General features: G+C 36.9%; 1 protein-coding gene and 1 pseudogene across 7 annotated transcripts in view; both read left to right on the forward strand.

Annotated features, from left to right (window-relative positions):
- ZMYM4 (zinc finger MYM-type containing 4) overlaps positions 1–25,436 on the forward strand; it is a 131,507-nt gene that overhangs the window by 29,982 nt on the left and 76,089 nt on the right. For 6 of the 7 annotated variants that reach the window (XM_027597758.2, XM_027597747.2, XM_027597713.2 and 3 more), the window contains one exon: positions 18,978–19,023. In XM_027597758.2, coding sequence (XP_027453559.1) covers positions 18,978–19,023 — 46 coding nt within the window. Of the gene's footprint in view, positions 1–3,603; positions 3,629–18,977; positions 19,024–25,436 lie in introns of those variants that run through there. The other variant, XM_027597738.2, reaches the window with a different exon arrangement.
- On the forward strand, positions 20,601–21,083 carry LOC113924295 (annotated as a pseudogene).

Here is a 25,436-nt window from a genome sequence, read left to right on the forward strand (position 1 = left end):
GGAGAAGCAGGCTCCCCGCTCAGGCTCCCAACATGGGGTTTGATCCCAGGACTCTGGGATCATGACCTGAGCTGAAGTAAGATGTTTAACTGACTGAGCCACTCAGACTGAGCCCCTCTACTTTGTTTATACATTGTTTTCTTGACTTTCTGTATATCTTCCTTTACTTCTTTGAGCATCTTTTTTTTTTTTTTTAAGATTTCATTTATTTATTTATTTGACAGAGAGAGACACAGGAAGAGAGGGAGCACAAGCAGGGGGAGTGGGAGAGGGAGAAGCAGGCTTCCCACCGAGCAAGGATCCCGATGCGGGGCTTGATGCCAGGACCCTGGGATCATGACCTGAGCCAAAGGCAGATGCTTAACTGACTGAGCCACCCAGACGTCCCTTCTTTGAGCATCTTTAAGACAGTTATTCTAATGTCTTTGTTTAGTAGGTCTACCATCAGGTCTTTTTCAGGAATAGTTCCTGTTTATGTTTTCCTTTGTACGGGACGTGTTTTCCTATTATTTGTGATTTTTGTTGTTGTTGAAAACTGAACATTTCAGTCTATTAATATGGTAATTCTGAAAATCAGAATCTCCCCTTCTTCAGAATTTTAAAAAATATTTCATTATTTTGATTGTTATAGACTAGTTAGGATCAGCCTGAGATGTCAATTTAAGTTCTTCTCAGGTCTTTTCTCAGTCACTGCTTTTCCCTGGATATGGATGGTGAGTTTCTAATTTCTTCTGTATGTGCAGTTGCTTTTGAATGTCCTACTTTTTTTAATGTCTGGCCCCCAAAGGGACAAAAGAAAAAAAATGAAAGGGAGGGGAAGGATACGGGGCAGAAGGGGAGGGGCCTGTAGCCATGGGGGCTGGGGCAACAAAAATGGCCACTGTGATCAGGAGCAGCAATGAGGAATTAGGGCACAGATCCCCAATACTTGGAGGACCAGATCATTTTTGCCCACCCTAGCTCTCACAAGCTTACTTCTGGAAGGTATGTTCAGCTGCCTGCCCTGTAGTTGGAGATGGAGGATGGATAGCTGCTACCCTGCTAAGAGCTGAAATTGACACAAAATTTCCCTTCCAAACCTACCCCCTAGAAGTTGCATGCTTTCAATGGACTCTAGAGTTCCAAAAACAGTTATATAAGATATATTATGCCTGTGTCATTGTCTAGATGGGGAGACAGAATCCTGGTGCTTTCCTACTCTTCCGTCATCTCAGAATCTCAATAAAGTTGACCTTTGAACAACATGGGTTTGAACTTCATGGGTCCACTTATACTCAGATTCTTTTTTGTAAGATTTTATTTATTTTTGAGAGAGAGAGCATGCAAGTGCATGAGTGGGGGGGAGGGGCAGAGGGAGAAGCAGCCCACAGAGTAGGGAGCCTGATGCAAACTTGATACCAGGACCTTAGGATCATGATCTGAGCCGAAGGCAGTCGCTTAACTGACTGAGCCACTCAGGTGCCCCATACTCAGATTTTATCTGATAAATACTGTACAGTACTGTAAATGTAATTTCTTTTCCTCATTTTCTTAATGTTTTATCTAGCTTACTTCACTGTATGAATATAGTATATAATACATATACAAAATATGTATTAATGGACTGTTAATGTTTTCTGTAAGGCTTGCAGTATAGTCAGCTATTCGTAGTTAAGTTTTTGGGGAGTCAGAAGTTATATGTGTGTGTGTGTTTTAAGCTTTATCTGTTTTGAGAGAGAGAGAGAGCACGTGTGGGAGTAGGGGCAGAAGGAGAGAATCTTTCAGGCAGACTCCCCACTGAGCAAGGAGCCCATGTAAGGATCCATCCCACAGCCCATAAGATCATGACCCAAACCGAAACCAAGAGTTGGATGCTTAACAAACTGAGTCACCCAGGTGCCCCATCTGTGGATTTTTGACTGGGGGTGGGGTCAGTGCCCCAACCCCAAGGTTGTTCAAGGGTCAGCTGTATTTGTTAGTAAATTTTGAAAGAGATTGGTTGTGAGAGAGAGTTGGGGAAGGGGATTGCAGCTGCCTGCTATTATGATTAACTTTACACTTGGAAATCTCAGAATACTCTGCAATGTTCTCATTTACTCATTTCCACATAGTATTATTAGAGAACTGTATTGGAGTGACATATTTTTAGCTTAATTAAGTATATTGTGGTTATTTTTGAATATTTTATTTTTATTCTAAAGACAGTAGTCATTGTAGATGATTTGAAAGATTTAAAAAAGTATAAAGATAAAACTCTCTTGTAATATTACTACTCAGTTTATTTATAATTATGTGTGCATTTATCTTGCATGCATATATGTATTTTATTTTAGAGATGAACATAGGTAGCTTATAGTTGTATATAAACACAAGTATAGATTCCTATAAGCACCACCACAAATAGGATTAATAACAATTCTGTTGCTCCAAGAAATTCCTACATGTTATCCCTTTGTTGTCATATTCTCCATTCCCTCCTAACCACTGGCAACCACAGTTTTATTTTCTGTCGCTGTAGTTTTGTCTTTCTGAGAGTGTCATAAATGGACTCATGGTATTTTTAACATTTTGAGACTGGCTTCTTAGAATCAATACTTTATCACTTCTCAGAACTTTGGATCCCACCGTATAGGTTGTTTTACCCTTTCCCTTTATGTTGTTGTCATCTCATATATACATAACAAATCTCTATCATATAATATTATTTTTACATTTAGCTGTCAGACATAAAATAACTAGGGTATAAGAATGGATTGTATTTATAAATAGTTATATTTATTTAGGTCATTATCAATTCTTTAACTTTAGGAAAGGATTTTTATACAAAAATATAAGAAAATTCAGAATATTCTAAATTTCAAATGCCCACTAAAGGGTATTTTCATTGTATGTAGCTGTGTGGGTTGACATTTCTTTCAGCACTTTAAAAGTGTTTTCTTCTGGGGCACCTGGGTGGCTCAGTCAGTTGGGCGTCTGGCTCTTGATTTTGGCTCAGGTCATGATCTCAGAGTCATGGGATCGAGCTTTGTGTTGGGCTCTGCCCTCAGTACGGAGTTGGCTTATCCCTCTCCTCTTCCTTGCCCCACTTGCACATGCTCTCGCAAATTCTGTCACTCTCAAAGGAAGAAAGAAAATCTTAAAAAAATTTTTTTCTTTCTTTTGGCATCCAAGATTTCTGATGAGAAACCTGCAGTGATAAGTAATATGTCATTTTTCTCTGGCTGTTTTAAAGATTTTTTCTTTGTCTTTAGTTTTCAGCAATTTCATCATGAGTATCTTGGTTTGGATGTCTTTAGATTTATCCTATTTGGGAATTTGCTTAGCTTGTATTTAGCCGATATGTATCTTTTTTTCAAATTTGGAAAGTTTTCGGCCATTATTTCTTTTAAGTTCTTTTTCCACACTACAGTTTTTCTGTCCTTTTGGGACTCTGCTTACATGAATGTTATTCTTTTTGATATTGTCATGTGGGTTTCTGAGGCACTGTTCATTTTCTTTTTTTGAGATTTATTTTAGAGAGAGAGAGCATGAGTGGGAGGGGCAGAGAGAGAGAATCTCAAGCAGATTCTGCACGAAGCATGGAGCCCAATGTGTGATCACAACCTGAGCTGAAACTAAGAGCTGGGGCTCAACCGACAGTGCCACCCAGGTATCCCTCACTTTTTTTTAAATATTTTTTTTCTCTTGTTCAGATTAGGTAGTTTCTATTACTCTATTTTCACAATTCTTTCCTCTCTATCTCTGTTTTGCTCTTGAACCCATGACTTGAGTTTTCTTTAGTTTATTACCATTTTTTTTAAAGATTTTATTTATTTGAGAGAGAGAGAGAGAGACAGAGATAGCAACAGAGCACAAACGGGGAGGGGAGGGAGAAGCAGCCTCCACGCTGAGCAGGGAGCCTGATGCGGGGCTCGATCCCAGGACCCTGGGATTATGAACTGAGTTGAAGGCAGATGCTTAACTGACTGAGCTACCCAGGTGCCCCACCTTTTTTTTTAATTGTAAAATATACATAACATAAAATTCACTTTGACCATTTTTAAGTGCATAGTTTATTGGCATTAATAGCTTCCACTTACTATAGAGCCACTGTCATCTCAAAGACTATTTCAGGGGCGCCTGGGTGGCTCAGTCAGTTAAGTTTCTGCCTTCAGCTCAGGTCATGATCCCAGGGTCCTGGGATCAAGCCCCATGTCTGGCTCCCTGCTTAGCAGGGAGTCTGCTTCTCCTGCCCCTCTCCCTGTTCATACTCTCTCTCAAATAAATAAATAAAACCTTAAAATAAAAAAGACCATTTCAATTTCATCATCCAGCCTGAACTATGTACCTGTTAAATAATAACTACCCATTATCCCATGACCCCAGCCCCTGGTAACCATTCATTGATTTTTTTTGCTTTTTCTTTTTTGGTGTTTTAATTTTTCAGTTCTAAAATTTCAGTCTGGTTCTTGATTCTGTTTTTTTTTGTTGCGACTTTGTCTATTAGTGTTTTTTTTTTTTTAAGAGTTACTTATTTTAGAGAAAGAGCACAAGAGTGATGGACAGAGGGAAAGAGAGAAAGAGAATCTCAAGCAGACTCTGTGCAAAGCCTGATGTAGGGCTCGATCTCATGACCCTGAGATCATGACCTGAGCTGAAATCAAGAGTTGGACGCTTAACTGAGCCACCCAGGTGCCCCAGTATCTGCCATTTTAATCATTATTAAGTTTATAGTTCAGAGGCATTAAGTATATTCATATTGTGCAAAGATCACCACCATCTCCAGAATTTTCTACCTTATTCTTTGTAAAGTCTGCATAGAATTCCATAGTATAATGTGTATTAATAAATCACTTAATCATTTCTCTGTAGAGGGACTTTTTTCTAATATTTCATTGTTGAAAATAATGTGGCAACGGATGTCCATCCTGTGTTTTAAAGGCACAGGAACAATTCTAGAGGTTAGGAGATTTGTAAAGAAGATGTGTGTGGGGGTGCCTGGGTGGTTCAGTTGGTTAAGTGTCTGCTTTGTGCTCAGGTCATGATCCCAGGGTCCTAGGATCGAGTTGCACATCAGGCTCCCCACACAGCGGGGAATCTGCTTCTCCCTCTACCCCTCGCCCCTGCTCATGCTTTCTCTCTCTCTATCTCAAATAAATAAAATCTTTTTTAAAAAAGGTGTGTGTATTTAAGATAAAAAACCTTTACTATATTATCATTTGTTGCCATTTCCTTTTTAAAAAGTTATATTAAAAATGTATGTTAGGGGGCGCCTGGGTGGCTCAGTTGGTTGGGCGACTGCCTTCAGCTCAGGTCATGACCCTGGAGTCCCGGGATCGAGTCCCGCATCGGGGTCCCTGCTCGGCGGGGAGTCTGCTTCTCCCTCTGACCCTCTTCCCTCTCGTGCTCTCTATCTCTCATTCTCTCTCTCTCTCAAATAAATAAATAAAAAATCTTAAAAAAAAAAATGTATGTTAGAGGCACCTGGATGGCTTAATCGTTAAGCGTCTGGCTTCAGCTCAGGTCATGATTCCAGGGTTCTGGGACTGAGCCCTGCATCCGGCTCCCTGCTCGGCGGGAAGCCTTCTTCTTCTTCCCCTGCTTATGTTCTGGCTCTCGCTATCTCTCTCTCTCTCTGTCAAATAAATAAATGAAAATATTTTTTTTTTTTTTAAGATTTTATTTATTTGACAGAGACACAGGGAGAGAGGGAACACAAGCAGGGGGAGTGGGAGAGGGAGAAGCAGGCTTCCCTGCAGAGCAGGGAGCCCGATGGCGGGGCTCGATCCCAGGACCCTGGGATCATGACCTGAGCCGAAGGCAGACGCTTAACCATCTGAGCCACCCAGGCGCCCCATATAAATAAAAATCTTAAAGAAAAAAAAATATGCTGTATATTAAATGTACATATAATTTATCAAGGCTTAAAATTTTATTTTCTGCTTATTAAAGTGATACATGATTTAAGAATTTGAATATTGTAAACTACTTATGATTGTGATTGTATATATCAATTCTTATGTATATACATGTGCAATTTAGATATATATAATTGGTCTATTCTTGGTTGCAAGAGGTATGTTTCAGGTCTGTGGATCCTTTAAGAAAATGAGCAACTAATCTTTAAATAATTCTAAAATAGCATTTGTAAACATTTCATCAGTTAAGCCTTTAGAGATACACATTTGAGTGTATCCAGTTTCTATACCTAGGAAAGCAATTTACTAGATTGCTTATAACTAATTTATATGTATTATGCCTTTTCCTGTCCTTTAGAAAGAGATGGCATGTATGTGTTTAGTAAAATGTTCATTCAAAAAGATGAATAACTCCTGTATAGTACATGATCCAGGAATACTAAATTTTCATATTTGTTAGATATTTTTTAATTGGTTTCCTATTTGTTGGTATGTTAGATTATCTGGGATTAATATAACATGATGCTATAAATTAGGTTGAAAACTAAGAACTATGAAAATTTAGTTAGGAATTATTTTTTAGTGACAATTTTTTTAAGCTTTTATTTTTTCAGGTAATCTCTACACCCAGTGTGGGATTTGAAACTCACAACCCTGAGATCAAGAGTTTTATGCTTTACTAACTGAGTCAGCCAAGTGCCCCTATGTTTTATTTTATTTTATTTTTATTAGAGAGAGGGAGAGAGAAGGGAGGGGCTGAGGGAGCAGGAGAGAGAGAAATCTAAGCGGGCTCCATGCACAGCACAGAGCCCAACATGGGGCTCAGTCTCACAACCCTGAGATAATGACCTAATCCGAAATGAAGAATAAAACGCTTAACCGAATGAGCCACCCAGGCGCCCCTAGGTGTCCCTATTTTTTAGTGACATTTTAAGTTTGATCTTTCTGGCCTCTACCTATATTATCTTGTGTAATGTATTAAATGTTATACTAAAATACAATTACATACAATCTTACTACTATACATTAATTGTAGTTTGGAAAAAAAATCACAGAATTTAGATTTTGATACTGTCTTCCGTGATCAAAAAGTTAATGGGATATCTCTAAGGGAATAAGTATTTTAATTACAATTAAGACTGAACTGACTGGTCTTGCTTTTAAGTTATTCTTTAAATAGAAGTACTTTTTGATTTTTGGTTACTTCTACAAGATACACTCTCTTAAGAAATTTTAAATACTTAAATTGTATTTTCTCTCAGTATATATCCATGACAGTCATTATTGGACAGTGATGAATACAATGACTACTAGTATAGTTGGGTGCCACTGCCTAAGGGGCCAGAATTGATTTTGCACCCTTAGTGCAAATGTCAACACAGTAAAAATACAAATAATGTCTTAGTATTATGGCAAAAATAGCTTTCACTTTGGTAACTCCTGAAAGGGTCATGGGACCCCTAAGGAACAACTATTTCTGGGGTTTTCTTCTTTTTTAAATGTTTCTTATATGGTTGCAGATCTTTACAGGCTGAGTAATCTTTGCTTTCTGTCTTTATTTCATAGATATTTTAAAGCTAGATACCAGTTGGCTCTTCAACTTTTTCTTTGGATTGATTTTTGTCTTTTTGGTTTCTGGCACTTTGCCTCCTGATTAAAGTCAGGGTTATGAGGTTTTTATTTTTACCTTAAATAATTGAAGAAACCCTTTATTTGTTGTAAGTTTTATAATTTACAAGTTCATATTTGCTATAGATTTTAGGAAGCACTGAAAATATTTGCCTTGAGTAACATCATAGATTTTTTTGAATTTTATTTATTTTTTATCATAGATTTTATTATAAATGTTTCTGGTTTTCCAAACTTATAACAAATTTATACATTATGTTGGAGTATTAAACTTGGTGATAAAAGTGTAGTTTAATTGTTCCAGACTTATAAAGAATCATGGGAACACGTTTTCCTCCTTCATAAGTTCATGTGTAAGGGTAAATACAGCATTCTGTACATTCACATTGAAAGGGAGACATTATCTACTTATTCCAAATGACTTTCCATTTTAAGTCTGGATAGCTTAATTTTCTTCTTAGCTGTTATGAAAAGAAGTCATGAAAGAAGTCATTTTAAGGTGATAGCTTTTCACAATTGAATATGATTTTGTTTGAAGCTGTTTTCACAGCAGTGACTAAAAATCTATACTCTGTATTTGGTAATAGATTTTGATTTTATTTTTTATTTTTAATAGGTTTTTATAGCTATCTGAACAGATTATTGCCATAAAAACATATAATGTAAATTTAACACTCAAGTGATACATTCTGTGAATTCCTTTTTTTTCTTTTTTTTACCCTAGAAGTTTGCACTTCTTAATCCTCTTCAGGTATTTTCTCCCCCCTCCAGCCTCTTCCCACTCTGGTAACCAGCAGTTTCCTATATCTGTGAGGCTGTTTGTCTTTTATTTTGTTTTGATTTTTAGATTCCACATCATACAGTATTTGTCTTTTTCTGTCTGACTTAATTCACAGTGTAATACCTTCTAGGTCCATCCATGTTATCACAATTGACAAGATTTCAGTCTTTTTTGGGTGGGAGGGGTTAAAGATTATTTATTTATTTATTTTAGGGAGAGAGAAAGAGTGAGCCTGAGAGTGGGGAGGGGGGGGGAAGAATCTCAAGCAGACTCCACGTTGAGTGCGGAGCCTGCAGTCCTGACCCTGAGATCATGATCTGAGCTGAAATCACTCTGACCCTTAGCTGACTGAGCCATGGAGGCACCCCAAGATTTCATTCTTTTTATGGCTGTGTGATATTCCAGTGTGTATATGTGTGTGTGTATTTAATGTATTCACACACACATCCACATCCTTACACATATTCAGCTGTCAATGGACATTAGGTTGCTTCCATTTCTTGGCTATTGTAAATAATGCTGCAGTAAACATAGGCATGCATATATTTCTTTGGAGTTGTGTTCTCATTTTCTTTGGGTAAATACCCAGAAGTAGAATTGCTGAATTATATGGTATTTCTACTTTGAATTTTTTAAGGAACCTCCATACTTTAATTTTAATTCCAGTGTAGTTAATGTATTCATTTCAGGTATTTGTAGTGACCAACAATTCCATATATTACTCAGTGTTTATCAAGATTAAGTGTACTCTTAATCCCATTCACCTATTTTACCCATCCCCCACCCACTTCCTTTCTGGTAACCATCTTTGTTCTCTGTAGTTAAGTCTATTTTTTGGCTTCTCGCTTTTTTCCCCCCTTTCTTTTCTTTTTCATTTGTTTCTTAAATTCCACGTATCTGTGAAATCACACAGTATTTGTCTTTCTCTGATTAGCTTATTTTGCTTAGCATTATACTCTATCCATTTACGTTGTTGCCAATGGCAAGATTCCATTCTTTTTTATGGCTGAATAATATTCCATTGTGTTCATCTATATAGATAGAGATATAGATATAGATACACACATACACACGCCACATCTTTATCCATTCATCTATTGATGGATGCTTAGGTTGCCTCCGTAATTTGGCTATTGTAAATAATGCTGCAGTAAACATAGGGGTGTATATATTCCTTTGAATTTGTATTTTTGTAAGAGCTGCCATACTTTTTTTCAAAATGGCTGTATCAGTTTACATTTCTTTTTTTCCTTCCATTTACATTTCTTTTTCTTTTTTTTTTTAAGATTTTTATTTATTTATTTGACAGAGAGAGACACAGCGAGAGACACAGCAAGAGAGGGAACACAAGCAGGGGGCGTGGGAGAGGGAGAAGCAGGTTTTCCACTGAGCAGGGATCCTGATGCGGGGCTCAATCCCAGGACCCTGGGATCATGACCTGAGCCGAAGGCAGATGCTTAACCCCTGAGCCACCCAGGTGCCCCTTCCATTTACATTTCTACTGACAGTGTACAAGGGTTCTTCTTTCTCTGTATCCTTGCCAACACTTGTTATTTTCTGTATTTTGGTAATAACAAATCTGACAGATAAGAGGTGATATATTGTGGTTTTGATTTGCATTTCCCTGATGATTGGTGGTGTTGACCATGTTTTCATGTGTCTGTTAGCCATCTGTATGTGTTCTTTCAAAAAGTATCTATTCATGTCTTCTGCCTATTTTTTAATTTTTTCTTTTTTCATATTAGGTCGTGTAAGACCTATATATATTTTAGATGTTAACTCTTTGTCAGATGTATGATTTGCAAATATCTTCTCCCATTTGGTAGGTTGCCTTTTCATTTTGTTGATGGTTTCCTTTGCTTTCCAAAAGCTTTTTAGTTTGATGTATATCCATTTATTTTACCTTTCGTTGCCCCTGTCTGAGGAGACTGACCCAAAAAAATATTGCTAAGACTGATGTCAAAGAGCTTACTGTCTATTTTTCTTCTAGTAGTTTCAGGTCTTACATTCAAGTCTTTAATGCATTTTGAATATGGTATAAGATAGTGGTCCAGTTTAATTCTTTTACATATAGTTGTCCACTTTTCCCAACACCACTAATTGGTAAGTGTGAATCTTTAATAATACATTTTTTTATTTTTTTAGATTTTGTTTATTTATTTGAGAGAGAGAAAGCGAGCAAGCACGAGGGAGAGCATGAGCAGGGGAGAAGGGCAGAGAGAGAGGGAGAAGCAGGTTTTCTGCTGAGCAGGGATCCCGATGCGGGGCTCAATCCCAGTACCCTGGGATCATGACCTGAGTTGAAGGCAGACGCTTAACCGACTGAGCCACCAGGTGCCCTAATAAAACATTTCTAATGGCTGAGTTCAGTATATTTCTGAACTTAAAATTGATTCAGTTGCTTCATTTTATAGCAACTGATAGCATTTAAGAAACATTACTAAACTGGAGCACCTGGGTGACTCAAGTCGGTTAAGTGTCTGCCTTTGGCTCAGGTCATGATTGCGGCCGGGGTCCTGGGTTCTAGCCCCACATCGGGCTCCCTACTCAGTAGGGAGCCTGCTTGTTCCTCTCCCTCTGCCTGCTTCTCCTCCTGCTTGTGCTCTCTCTGTCAAATAAATAGTCTGAAAAAAAAAAAAAAGAAACATTACTAATAAAGCATGCTGATGGCACATGAAATATGAATCAGAAATGCTAGGTATACCTACTGTAAGTTGATAATCTTGTTTTGATGGAGAAGTCAAGCCTATTTAATTTTTAGTTCCTGTCAAAGTAATTTCAGTGGGAATAATTAATTAACTTTACATAAATTTTGCAATGAATAAAAATGTTAAAAGTAGATGGATATGATTGTTTTTTAAATTTTTATTTATTTATTTTAAAAGATTTATTTTTTTGGAGAGAGAGGGCTCGAGCGTGAGCACATTCGAGTTGGGGGAGGAGCAGCAGGAGAGAATCTTCAAGCAGACTCCCCCCTGAGTGGGGAGCCCAATGCAGGGCTTGATCCCAAGACCCATGAGATAATGACCTGAGCTGAAACCAAGAGTCGGACCCTTAACCGACGGAGCAACCTAGGCACCCCGATAAGATTCCATTTTAAAAGAAGAGTTGTTAATGTCTTAAAAAATCAGTTAGTTAGGAAATGCTCTTATGGAGAGAGAATGAGATCTAATTTTATTGTGTCTTTATCAAGTTTTCATTATCCTTTACACCAATTTGAGTTCTTAGTTTATGCCTCACTTGTAGTGAATTGTGAGCATCAAGTTTCAAAGTTTGGAGAGAACTTTTAATGATGTTTATAGTCGTTTTTGAGACCTATCACATATATGACAGCAAATATTTTCCACATCTAAGTACTTTTTTCTTTGTGTAGTCAGTCCTCACTTTGCTTGAAGTTCTGTTGCCACAGTTTTGTTAAGTAATACCAATCCCCTAACAACACATTTCAGATGTCATTTACTGTGGTATGTGAACTCTCAGTTATTGTGTAGTGCATAAACTTCTATGCTAGCTCTTCAGTTCAGAAATCAGTAGGTAATTAATAGATGTCCATTATGGTCAGTGACTAGTCATGTTACTCCTCTCGAAGTCTGTTGGAGATTGGTCACTGTGTGTCTGTTATTCAGTTCTTGCATAGACAGCAAAGGATGTAGTTGTGTTACTTCCTTGTCTTCTAATGGTAAATCTGTGTGGCATTTTACAAAACTGGGTAATCAAAGTGGAGAGCTGACCAACCAAGATGGAAATGCAGCAAAGAAATGAAAAGTAACAGTAGATTTGAAAATTTGGATGTCATGGATGATTTGAAAACAGTGACAGGTAAGTGAAGATAGGATAAGAGCTAGGCCTGTAGGAAGGTATAGTATGAACTGTATTGAAAAAGTTGGAAGAATATAAAAAACAAGGTAAAATCTCTTTAACATCATTGAATTTAAATTGTAATAGGAACTCAATCAGTTTGGCTAACATTCATTAGTGTTGAAGTTATTTGCTGCATGAAAGAAAACTTAGTACAAGGAGACTGAAGAACTTTTTATTGCCAGTGAAGGATGGTTTCTTTTCAGAATCAGCAGGGATTAAGCTGCTAGAGCAAATAGGGATGATGTGCAAACTTCACACCCAGATTCCAAAGATGAATTGAGCGAGTAATTATGATCATCAACAATTTAATATGGGATAGGTCTGTTTCGGAATGCAAGCCCATCAGTAACAATGTGATGAAAGATAACAGTGGTCTAAAGGGAACATTATTCAAAGGAAGCCCAAGGAACTTACAGTAAAGGTGAATTTATCAGCATGAATGAGGAAAGTCATTATGATAGAAAGGATGAAGATGTTCCAGGGGAAGTGACTCCAGCAAAAATTCCACATTAAAGAAATTCTTGGAAATACTTGACAAGACTGAAAGGACAAAGGGGTAAAATGTTGTAAGCTGAACCAAACTTCGAACAGATGAAGAGAGTTTGCCAAGGCATAGAAAACATCCTTATTCTGTGTCATAGCTTATATGAGAAAAATGAGAAGGCAAGAACTGCCTACTCTTGGTAAGTATTTTTAGAAAAAAATAGAACACTGATTTTCAATGTTTCTTCTGTTTTAAATTATAAAATAGTAAATATTAATCACAGAATACTTACCATTTTCCTATGCATTTATAATTGACAGTTAAAAAGTCTTAAATGTTTTTAAATGTTATTATAGAAATTTTAAAGTTCACAGAACAATTGTGGTTTTTTTTCCTGTTTGATTAGTGAGATTGCTCAGTTTCAGCTTGCAGGGTCTTTTTCATGGTTCTGTGCTGCAGTTCAAAGTGAGTACTGCCTTTATAAATGTTTTTTCCATAACAGATTTGTTACATTTACTAACTTGAAAAAATGACTAAAAAGATCATTGGTATGAACAAATTTGAAAGTATAAGTAAGGGATGTTTAAATTGGAATAATAATAGGGAAAGACAAGCATTACCATTTGGGGTTGAAGGAAAGAGATTAGACATTTAATTTCGAGTGGTCTGTTGCAAGCATAAAAAGCATTTTGAAGTTTCTGCTTAATCTTTGAGATTCTTGTAATTTTTATTTTTATTTTAAAGATCTTATTTATTTGAGAGAGAGTGAGAGAGTATGTGCATGCACAGAGGGGGCAGGAGAGGGACAAGCGGACTCTATGCTGAGCGCAGAGCCCGATGTGGGCCAGATCCCAGGATCCTGAGATGATGACCTGAGCCAAAACCAAGAGTTGGACACTCAACTGACTGAGCTACCCAGGCACACTTATTCTTGTAATTTTTAAGGTTACACTCTTTGGATGTTCAAGTTTTTGTTATAAAAAGGCTTTAAATTACTTATTTTTATTTTTTTAAAGCTTTTATTTTCTTATTTGAGACAGAGAGAGAGAAAGAGAGCATGCACAAGTTGTGGGGAGGGGCAGAGGGAGAGGGAGAAGCAGACTCCCCTCTGAGCAGGGAGCCTGATGTGAGGCTGTATCCCAGGACCTGGAGATCATGACCTGAGCCGAAGGTAGTCGCTCAACCAACTGAGCCACCCAGGCACCCCAGTAAACAGAATCTTTATTGATCCAGGATCCAAGAAATTTCTAATTGTAATTTTTTTTCTTTTCAGGTGGGTGTGGGTGGTAATGCTTACCAATTCACTGTATATTTGGATTTTGTTTTCCTCCTTCCAGGGTTAGGGAACTTGAGTGTTTTGTTTTAAAACTAAAAATGTACTTTATTCCCAGTGCTTGACTTTTGGAATTCAGGGGGCTGAGTCATTTGCCTAGAAGCTTTCCTTTTATTCTAAGCAGTGGATATATTTTTACAAATGAAATGTTGTAGTGAACCCTGATTTTTAAAGCAAGGGAAGATAACTTTTAGTAGTGTGATAAAAATAGCTTGCATTTATTGTGTATTTATAGTTCGCTAAGCACCATGCTTAGTACTTTCATTTAATCATCCTGGCAATCCTGGGAAGTAGGTATCGCTATTTTTATATGTTACGGATGAGGAAATTTAAGGCTAAAAGTTGCATAGCTGGTAAGTGGCAGAGTTGGATTCAAACTCAGGTGATCTGAGACTGGAGCCCATGCTCTTAAACTAATTTGTTGTCATACTTCTTAAAGTTATAACATTTATTTTATAAGTTTATGTATATAACAGTTACATGTTTTGAAGTTAATGGGTAGAACCCATGAGACTGTTTTGACAATTAAAAATGAACTGGTATTTTTTTTGTCTATGAGACTATTTTGACAATTAAAAATGAACTGTTATATTTTGTCTTAAATCAGTATCCATACTTGTTTATTTTAAAAATCTTTACTTTTGGTTTCATAATATTGAGAAAGTCCCTGCGTATACATAATAGTTATTACAGACTCTTAAAAATTAAATTGGGTTGGCTTTTAAATTCAGTTAAATCTTTATGAAACTTGAGGGATGACTAGTAAGACATTAATTTCATAGCTAAATTTGTAACTGCTTATACTCATTTCTTATTTATAAATGTCTAAAAGGTTGGAGAAGAAGCACTCAGACACATTTAGTAAAACCATTATATTATCACCAAACTATGTGTTACTTACAAATTTTTGTCACCCAGTTGTTGAGATTATAGGCCACACAGGTGTTCTGGAGTCTTGCCTGTCATTTAATTGAGAGCATTGTTAGTGTTACCTGCTTGCACATTGTTGAGCAGCCACACAATGCAGTAGTTTTTAATATTTTCATAGTTGTGCAACCACAGTTTTAGAACATTTTCATCACATGAGAAAGAAGTCCTGTACCCAGGTCTACTACAAAGTTAAATAAAAAAGTATGGTACTGGCACAGAAATAGAAACATAGATCAGTGGAGCAGGATAGAGAGCCCAGAAATAAGCCCATGCTTCTATGGTCAATTAATCTACGACAAAGGAGGCAGAAGGGAAAAACCAGTCTCTTCAATAAGTGGTAGGAAAACTGGACAGCTACATACAAAAAATGAAACTGGACCACTTTCTTATACCATACACAAAAATAATTTCAAAATGCATTAAGGACCTGAATGTGAGACCTGAAACCATAAAACTCCTAGAAGAAAATATAAACAGTAATCTCTTTGACTTTGACCTTAGCAGCATTTTTCTGGATGTGTCTCTTCAGGCAAGGGAAATAAAAGCAAAAATAAAATACACCAAAATGAAAGGTTTTTGCACAGTGAAGAAACCAACAAAATGAAAAGGCAACCTAATGAATGGGAGAAGGTATTTGCAAATGATAAACCTGATAAAAGGGTTAATATCTCAGATATGTAATGAACTTACACAACAACATGAAAAAGAACCAAATAATTCGATTAAAAATGGATAGAGGGCCTGAACATACATTTTTCCAAAGAAGACATACAAATGGCTAACCAGACCCATGAAAAGATGTGCAATATCACTAATCATCATGGAGATAGAAATCAAGATCACAATGAGAAATCACCTCACATCTGTCAGAATGGCTGAAGTAAAGAACACAAGAAACGAGTGCTGGTGAGGTTGTGGAGAAAAAAGAACCCTTGTTCACCTTTGGGAATGTAAATTGGTATAGCCACGGGAAATCATCTGTATAGAGGTTCCTCAAAAAATTAAAAGTAGAAATACCATGTGATCCAGTAATTCCACTACTGGGTCTTTACCCAGAGAAAATGAAAACACTAATTTGAGAAGATAAGTGCACCCTTGTTTATTGTATTATTTACAGGAGCAACCTTAATGTCCATGGCTAGATGAATGGATAAAGAAAATGTATATATACGCAATGGAATATTACTCAGCCATAGAAAAGAATGAGATTTTGCTATTTGTGACAACATGGATGACCCTAGAGAGTATTATGCTAAGTGAAATAAGTCAGAAAAAGACAAAAAATGATTTCACTTGTATGTGGAATCTCATAAAACAAATGAACAAGCAAAAAGAACCAGAGCCATAAGTACAGAGAACAAACTGGTGGTTGTCGGAGGGGGTGGTGGTGGGCAAAAAGCAGTCAAGGGGAATAGGAGGTACAGGCTTCCAGTAATGAATAAGTCATGGGGATGAAAAGTACAGCATAGAGAATATAGTCAGTGGTATTTCAATAGTGTCATATTAGTGACATATGGTAGCAACACTTCTGGTGAGCATAGCATAATGTATAACATACAGAGTTGTTGAATCACTGTGTTGTACACCTGAAAATAATATAACATTGTGTGTCAACTATACTTCAATTAAAAAAAAAAACAATTCCTACTCATTAGCAATCCTCTTGTCTTTCTCTCCAGCTTTAGGCAGACAAATCCATTTTGTCCCTATGGTTTTGAAATGTTTATCAGTCTCAAAAAAAAGGGACTTGGTGGATGATATTGTATATTGTAGTAAACAAACTTGTTAGTTGTTTGGCATCAGTGGCAGTATTTTTAGTCTTTGTTTTTTGTTTGCTGTATGGGAGGGAGGGAAGGAGAGGTAAGAAACCAAAGGTTTTGAGCCATAGAGAAGAAAATCGTAGAATTTTTGCCAAACAGGTGTCTTCTGAAGTGTCTTCTCATGTTCTTCCCATCTAGGTTTTTTCATTTCTTGAGTCATAATCAGTTGCTACTGTTTCTTGTGCCCAGTACAGTTTTAATTAAAGTATTTCATTTCCATTTTGTTAAATATTTTTCATAATAAAATTTGTGTGTTCTAAGTTTTTTTTTCTTTTTTTGAACATGAAAATCATTGATCTTTTGTGTCCCATCTTGCAGAGAAGTGTGATATCAGCCTGATTCTTGTTTCTTACAGAACACAGAAACTGTTAGGAGACTAAATCACAATACTATATTATCCCTTCGGTTTTATAATCAGCTCACAAAGTGAAATGGTACATAATCCAAATTACCTTAGAAAATCTAAGTTACCCATAAAGTATAGACATGTCACCATGGGTAATGTCACTACTATGTTTTATCTTTTTTTATATCATTGAGCAAGATTGTAGTTTGGTTGTGCATGCAAAGTGTACAGGAGTAGTAGTGTACAAAATGTATCTTATCTTTAAACACTTGGATCCCCCTCGGTGCAGACAAGTACTTTCATTGTTTGGCTTGCTGAGTCATATGTCCCATTTCTGTTTTATTTTGGGGCATAACTCGTTGGGTAGTTGGTAGGTGGAGTGGCCTTTACTATTTCTTTCCTTTCTTTTTCATGTTTATATAATTGAGTTCAGTTATGTTAAATGTGTTTTATGAGTCATCTACACTATAATTCTTTTTACTCCTCTGCTCTTTTCTTTTGGAATTCTGAAATTTCATCAGGATGTATCTTTTTTCCATCTCCTCTGGTATTTGGTAGGCCCATTCAATCTCAAATATTTGTATTTTTTGTTCGGGAAAATTTTCTTCTATTATTTCGCCTTTCCATTCTCCCTTTTGGGGATGCCTTTGAGTTTGCTCTTAGACCTACTGCTTCAGTCTTCCCATGTCATCATATAGGCTGTCTTTTCTAGCTCTTTGACTTTATGTTGATTTTGAAACAGAACTTTATCACTAGGCTTTCCAATAAAATTTAAATTTTGCAGTCATTTTGTTTCCAGATATTCCCTCGTCTCCTTTTCATGGTTGTTTTTAGTTTTTTTTTTTTGCGTCGTAGAAGTTTCCTTTCTGTAAATTAAGTTTCTTTCTAGAGTGGTTGTTCTGTTTATTCACCTGAGCCTTCTCCTTCACAAGTTATTTCAGAAACCTGGGATCATTGGTTGTGTCTTCACATTTATACATATCAGATACTATTGATTACTACAGCCGGCTGTTGTCTTTCCTCTGTAGTTGCATAAGTATCTAGGTAGTTCTTTTTTTCTGTAAAGTTTCTCCCTTGAACGGGGAGACACACTCTGGGTTTTATTGGGCAAGGTTTATCAAAAGCAGCCTTCTTTGTGTTCTTGCCTCATTGATGAGTAGTAAGAAGAAAAACAAGAGGCTGGAATGCTCACATTTGCCAAAAGGAGACTTTACAGACTAAAGTGGACCATGCGAGTGTGTTTAGCTTTTGGGTAGAGTTGCCTTTGCTGTAGTTCCCCCCTCACCCTGGTCTCTGTTAGTTTTTTTTTATATATATCCCTTTGTAAAAAAAAAAAAAATTTCTACACCCAACATGGGGCTAGAACTCACAACCCGGAGATCAAGAGTTGCATGCTTCACCCCTGAGTGAGCCCCACCCCTTGCATCTCTGTCTTAAAGATCCAAAATTACCTCAGACTTGGCTCTGCTTCTGTCTTAGGCCCTAACATACTGAAATAGGAGCATCCCTGTAACATGGCTAACTCATTTGCAGAGCAGCAGATTTCTGGCTAAGCAAAATCTATTTGATGCTGACTTAAGTAGTTATCAGTGTTATTAGTAAGTGTGGCTGTCATTATTACTATTATTATAACTGTACACGACTGTATATATCTTGTGACTTAAAAGTAATTTAAAAACAAGTTTTTGATATGAGGGCATGTATTTATCTATTTTTGGTTTGGGGGTTTTCACGTGAGGATTTCTTTTATTAGTTCTAAATTATATTTTACTCTGTTTGGCAGCGTTTTGTTTATGTTGTGAATTTGTATACTTTGTGTTGAAAATTACAGCTTTGGGGGAGTGAGGAGGGATACCAGAAAATATGATAGAATGTGACAATAATGTTATTTTTCTCTTTCCTTTTTTGCTTTTTCAGTTTGAGCAGAAAACTGGTGCAGTTTTTGATGAAATTGTAGAGAACTGTAAGTACCACTTTAGAAAAAAACCAGTCATGTCTTTAGATAGATAATAATTGAGTCTAGATAGAGCATTTATCTGGAACAGTGTTTAGTTAGGGCCTGTTAATATGATGGTACAGTTTGATTTAGTTTAGATCTCATCATCCTGTTAGTATCTTCAGCAGGTTAATCTTAATTATAAGAGTTATACTTTTTTTTAGTAAGCATTTTATTCTCACAGTTATTAATGTTGAAATATTGCCATGCTTTGTGTATGTATGAATCATATAGAAGCTTATACTTACTATTCAGTAAAGGTTTCTACTTTGTTTTCAGGGTCTCTTAATTTTCTTTTTATATTCTGTGTTACATGATTCTCTTAAAAAAAAAAACAACCCAACTTTGTATTTTAGGATTATAAAAGTAATACATTCAATTTTACAATACAAAAATGAAAAAAGCAGAAAATGAAAGCCTTTGTCTTTATTATTCTCTAAAAATAATCAGTTTTAAAAGTTTAAATATATCTTTCCAGACTTTTTTTCTGTGACTATATGTAGATCTATATATGATGGATGGGAATTTTTATATGTCTGTAGGGATCATATGGTACTGTTCTTGCTTTTTTCATTCATCTGCTTGAACGTCTTTCTATGTCAGTGGATTTTGGCCTATTCCATCCTTTCTGATGGCTACTTGGTATTTTATTGTATGGCTGTATTATAATTTAACCAACTTACTCTTTTATGTATGTGTGTATTATTTTCAGTTTTTCATTATTACAAACAATATTGAGTATATGTATTCCTATACACATTTTTGTCTACTCATTGAAGTAGACAAAGGGAGTGTATCTTTTTCTGTAGAATAAATTCTAAGAATAGAACTGATGAATCATCAAAGGATGTTTATGTTCTTACAAAGGATAAATTTTGTTATCTAGAGTTACTGAGTCAAGAATATGCTTTTTTTTTTTTTAAGGTAACTTCCATTAGTAGGATCTGTGAGTACCATCTTTCTCTTTGGAATTAGTTTGTTAATATTTTTGAGAGAGAACAATTTTTTTAGACTACATAGTGAGAGGTAACTAGCTCTCCTGATCTTTAGTGGTTTTGGAATAATCTGGAAGTTCATTCATGTCTAGTCTGGGCTTTGAGGGCACAAAAACTGGGACTGCCAGCTTGAGCACCTGTACATGCTCTCCCTGTTGCCATGCCTTCTTCATAGCATGGCAGCCTCAGGGTAATCAGACTTTTTTCATGGTGTCTCAGGCTCCAAGCAAGAGTAATTCAGTGAATAAGGCAGAAGCTGCATCTTTTCTGACCTCTGTTCAAAAGTCACACAACGTCACTTCCACGACATTCTTTTGACTACGAGGGAGTCAGTCACAAGCCTGCTCAGATTTAGGAGAAAAGGATATTCAGACCTCACTTCTTGATAGAAGGGTCAAAGTCACATTGTAGACCACCATGTAGATGGGAGATACTGTTGCAGCCATATTTGGAAAAAACAGTCTGCCTTCACAGCATATAATGCTGTCATAGGATATTTTATTATATATCAGAAGATGGCTTTAAAAAAATTCATCCTTGAGTCGAGACCAGAGGCCAAACTCGGGATCTGACAAGATGGCCGGGCTGCCCCGCAGGATTATCAAGGAAACCCAGCGTTTGCTGGCAGAACCAGTTCCTGGCATTAAAGCAGAACCAGATGAGAGCAACGCCCGTTATTTTCATGTGGTCATTGCTGGCCCCCAGGATTCCCCCTTTGAGGGAGGGACTTTTAAGCTTGAACTCTTCCTACCAGAATACCCGATGGCAGCCCCTAAAGTACGTTTCATGACCAAAATTTATCATCCTAATGTAGACAAGTTGGGAAGAATATGTTTAGATATTTTGAAAGATAAGTGGTCCCCAGCACTGCAGATCTGCACAGTTCTGCTATCGATCTAGGCTTTGTTAAGTGCTCCCAATCCAGATGATCCATTACCAAATGATGTAGTGGAGCAGTGGAAGACCAATGAAGCCCAAGCCATAGAAACAGCTAGAGCATGGACTAAGCTATATGCCATGAATAATATTTAAAATCGATCTGATCATCAGGTTCTCCTGTTCTCCTGTTCTGCCAAGACTTCTTCCTTTTTTGTTTGCATTTAATGGACACAGTCTTACAGAATAAAAGCCCAGACATCTTCAGTCCTTTGGTGATTAAATACACATTAGCAAACCTATGTCTTGTCCTGATTCACTGTTGTAAAGCATGAGCAGAGGCTAGAAGTACCATCCGGATTGTTGTGAAACGTTTAAAAGCAGTGGCCCTTCTCTGCTTATTCATTTCCCCCATCATGGTTTGAGTATAAAGCACTGTGAATGAAGGTAGTTGTCAGGGTTAGCTGCAGGGGTGTGGTTGTTTTTCTTTATTACTTTTTTTGAGGGGGAGAGGTAGTTTTATTTTAATTTTATGGGCTCCTTTCCCCCTTTTTATGGTGCTCTAATTGCATTGGTTAAAAGCAGCTAACCAGTTCTTTAGAATATGCTCTCTAGCCAAGTCTAACTTTATTTAGACGCTGTATATGGACAAGCTTGATTGTTTGAACCAAAATAGGAACATTAAACAAACATCACAGCCCTCACTAATAACATTGTGACTTGCTGTCAAGTGTAGAATCCTTCCTTCAAGAAAAAGCTTGTGACCATTTTGTATGGCTTGTCTGGAAACTTCTGTAAATCTTATGTTTTAGTAAAATATTTTTTGTTATTCTAAAAAAAAATTCATCCTTTAGGTCTGTACTTGGATCTTCATAATATTAACTACTTCCTGTAATACAGAAACACAGACTGGTGAATCTGATCATATATGATTTTTTACAAGTAACGTTTTGTCTTTTCACTTAGTCTTTCCTTTTTTTTATTGCTTTTTTAAAAAAAGATTTTATTTATTTTATTGGAGAGAGAGAGCACGAAAGAGAGCACAAGTGGAGGGGAGGGGCAGAGGGAGAGGGAGAAACAGATGCCCTGCTGAGCAGGGAGCTTGATGGGGTGCTCCATCCCAGGACCGTGGGATCTTGACCTGAGCCAAAGGCAGACACTTAATCAGCTGAGCCACCCAGGCGCCCCAGTCTTTCATATCATTGTCCCTGTCCCTGCACCCCACCTACAGCTTCGTAGGTAGTCTTCCATGTTTTTCTCCAGTGCTTCTAAAATCATGTGCATAAATGTATACAGATATATATATGTAAGGGTTTTGAAGGTTTTTTACTTTTTGTTCAATAGGTAGGATCATCTTATACCTAAGATTTTTCTACCTAGCTTCTCTCATTCAGGAGTACTTCATGATATTCTTCCACCTCAACTGGGATAGCTCCAGTATAGTATAATATCCCATGGTTTAGATGTACAAGTCATCTTTTAACCTGTTAGGCATTGATATTATTTTAGTTTTTTTACCATGATAAATGATGATGCATTAAAAATCCCTTAAGAATGTCCTTATATGGAGCGCCTGGGTGGCTCAGTCGTTAAAGTGTCTGCCTTCGGCTCAGGTCATGATCCCAGGGTCCTGGGATCGAGCTCCGCATCGGGCTCCCTGCTCAGCGGGAAGCCGGCTTCTCCCTCTCCCACTCCCCCTGCTTGTGTTCCCTCTCTCGCTGTGTCTTTCTCTGTCAAATAAATAAATAAAATCTTAAAAAAAAAAAGTCCTTATATGGATTAAAAAAAAAGAATGTCCTTATATACTAGTAGTTTTATATGTATACAGAGATTACAACAAATGGGTATTGTTCAGTAAAGGGTATGTGTAATTTTAATAGATGTTGCTAGCCTACTTTTCAAAACTTGAATGCCTTACATTTCCATCAGAAATGTATAAGAATACCCCATCATCCCATACAATATATATTATTGTAGCTCTTCTTCAGGTTTGGCAATCTGATGGATATGAAATAGCACAGTGTTAACTTTATTCTGCATTTTCTTAACTCCTATTGAATTTGAATTTAAGCAGTTTTTAATAAGTTCAACATTTGGACTGGCTCCTTTGTATTGTCTAATTATAAATATTTGTTAAATGAATACTCTTTTCCCATTTCTTAAAAGTTTTTTCATGACTGTAGGCTTTTTAAATCTTATTTTTAAAAATATTCTTTTTTTTTTAAGATTTTCTTTATTTGTCAGAGAGAGAGAGAGAGAGAGAGAAAACGAGGGGAGCAGCAGGCAGAGGGAGAAGCAGACTCCCCGCTGAGCAAGGAGCCCGATGCAGGATTTGATCCCCAGGACCCCGGGATCGTGACCTGAGCTGAAGGCAGACGCCCAACCGACTGAGCCACCCAGGCATCCCTAAATTTTATTTTTTTAAAAGATTTTATGTATTTAGAGAGAACGCACGTTTGCACATAAAAGCAGAGGCAGGGGCAAAGGGAGAGGGAGTGAGGGATTCTCAAGCAGACTCCACGCTGAGCATGGAGCCCTGATGATGTGGGGCTTGATCTCAGGACCCTGAGATCATGACCTTAGCTGAAATCAAGAGTCAGACGCTCAACTGACTGAGCCACCCAGGTGCATCAGGCTTTTTAAATTCTGTAATCGTTGTTGCTGAGGTGAGTTATAGTAGGCATGGTAAAGGATAAATCTGAAAGAAGATTCAGGTATAAAAAGATAAGACATTCACTCAGAAAATTTAACTTTTAAAATACGTGACCTAATGTTCTTTTAATAATGGAGTAGGGGTTTTTGATTTCCTTTGTTTCCTTTTGTTTGTGTCAGCTTTTCCTAACAAATGTATTTTTAAAAATATTTTATTTATTTATTTATCTTTTCATTTATTTATGAGCTAGAGCACGCAAAAGAGAGAGGGAACACAAGCAAGGGGGAGGGTCAGAGGGAGAAACAGGCTTCCCGCGGAGCAGGGAGCCCGATGTGGGGCTCGATCCCAGGACCCTGGGATCGTGACCTGAGCCGAAGGCAGATGCCTAGCGACTGAGCCACCCAGGCACCCCACCATCCAGTTTTTAAAAGATGTGCCACATCATGCCTTTCATGCCAATCCCTCAGTCCCATTTTGTTCTCTCCAAATAGCTATTCTGGATTTTGCTTATTTCCTCGATTTTCTTATACTTTTTACCACCTCTACATTATTAATCAAGATATTCTTTAGTTTTGCTTGTTTATGGACTTTGTATTGTTTTTGAATTATACTGTATATGTTACCACTTTCTTTTTATTATATATTCCTGATACTTGACTATACTGTTGCATGTAGCTCTCATTCATTTATCACTGATGTGTATTTATTCATTAAATACATTACAATTTTTATTTATTTTTAAAAAATTGTGGTAAAAACATGTAATATAAAATTTACCATCTTAATTCTTTTCTTTAAAGATTTATTTATTTAGTTAGTTAGTTAGGGAGAGAGAAAGAGAGCATGTGTGTGAGTGGCCGGGGGTGGCTGGGAGGGGCAGAGGGAGAGTGAGAGACAGAATCCTCAAGCAGGCTCCGCGCTGCGTGCAGAGCCGGAGGTGGGGCTTAGTCCCAGGACCCTGAGATCATGACCAGAGCTGAAACCAAGAGTCACCAAGAGTCGGCTCTTGGTGGCTGCTCAACCAAGCGAGCCACCCAGGCGCCCCTCATCTTAATTATTTTTAAATGTATAATTCAGTATTTTAAGACTGAGCCACCCAGGTGCCTTTAAAATAGCCCTTTCAAAAAGAACTTTTGTTCAAACCACAGTTGTAAATGTCCGTCAGTCTAGTTCTTTCAGTTGGGTTTGTTTGATCCCCACTCAAATATAAACATACTTAAAGATTGCCCACCTGTAATATTTGGGATCCAGTTTCTTTATTTTAGGACTCTGGAAGTCAAATTGTAGGAAGTACATTGCTATTTTAGGCAAGTGGTCTAAAATTATTATTCTTCATTTCTAATATTGAAAGGTCTTGTTACTCCACTCTACTCCATTAGCATAGCAGAAAATATTACAGGTCTCATTGTTACCACTGCAATAAATTTGATGACATAACCTGTGTCTCAGTGTAGTCATAGGTCATACTGTTTCTATTGCAACAACTTAGCTGTGCATTCCTGGCAGGTATGTAAAGGAATTAATGTGTTTGTTTCTCATAAAACTGTGGACACTGAATTTTGAATTTCACATAATTTTCCATGTGTCAGGAAATTTTCTTTTGTTTTTTTTTTTAAACCATTTAAAAATGTGAAAAGCATTCTTAGCTCATAGGTTATACAGAAATACTCCCCCCAAAAAACAGGTGGCTTCTGGATTTGGCATGCAGACGCAGTTTACCTACTGTTGCTCCAGAGTATATATGGGAAGGTGATTGCTCAGGCCTAGGCTGTGTATGTTGTGTATATTCTCAACTTTATCAGAAATGCAAAATTTATTTTCCTAAGTAGTTTATCTATTTACACTTATACCACTGT

This window comes from Zalophus californianus, chromosome 4 (genome assembly GCF_009762305.2).
Source record: "Zalophus californianus isolate mZalCal1 chromosome 4, mZalCal1.pri.v2, whole genome shotgun sequence".
Lineage (NCBI taxonomy): Eukaryota > Metazoa > Chordata > Mammalia > Carnivora > Otariidae > Zalophus > Zalophus californianus.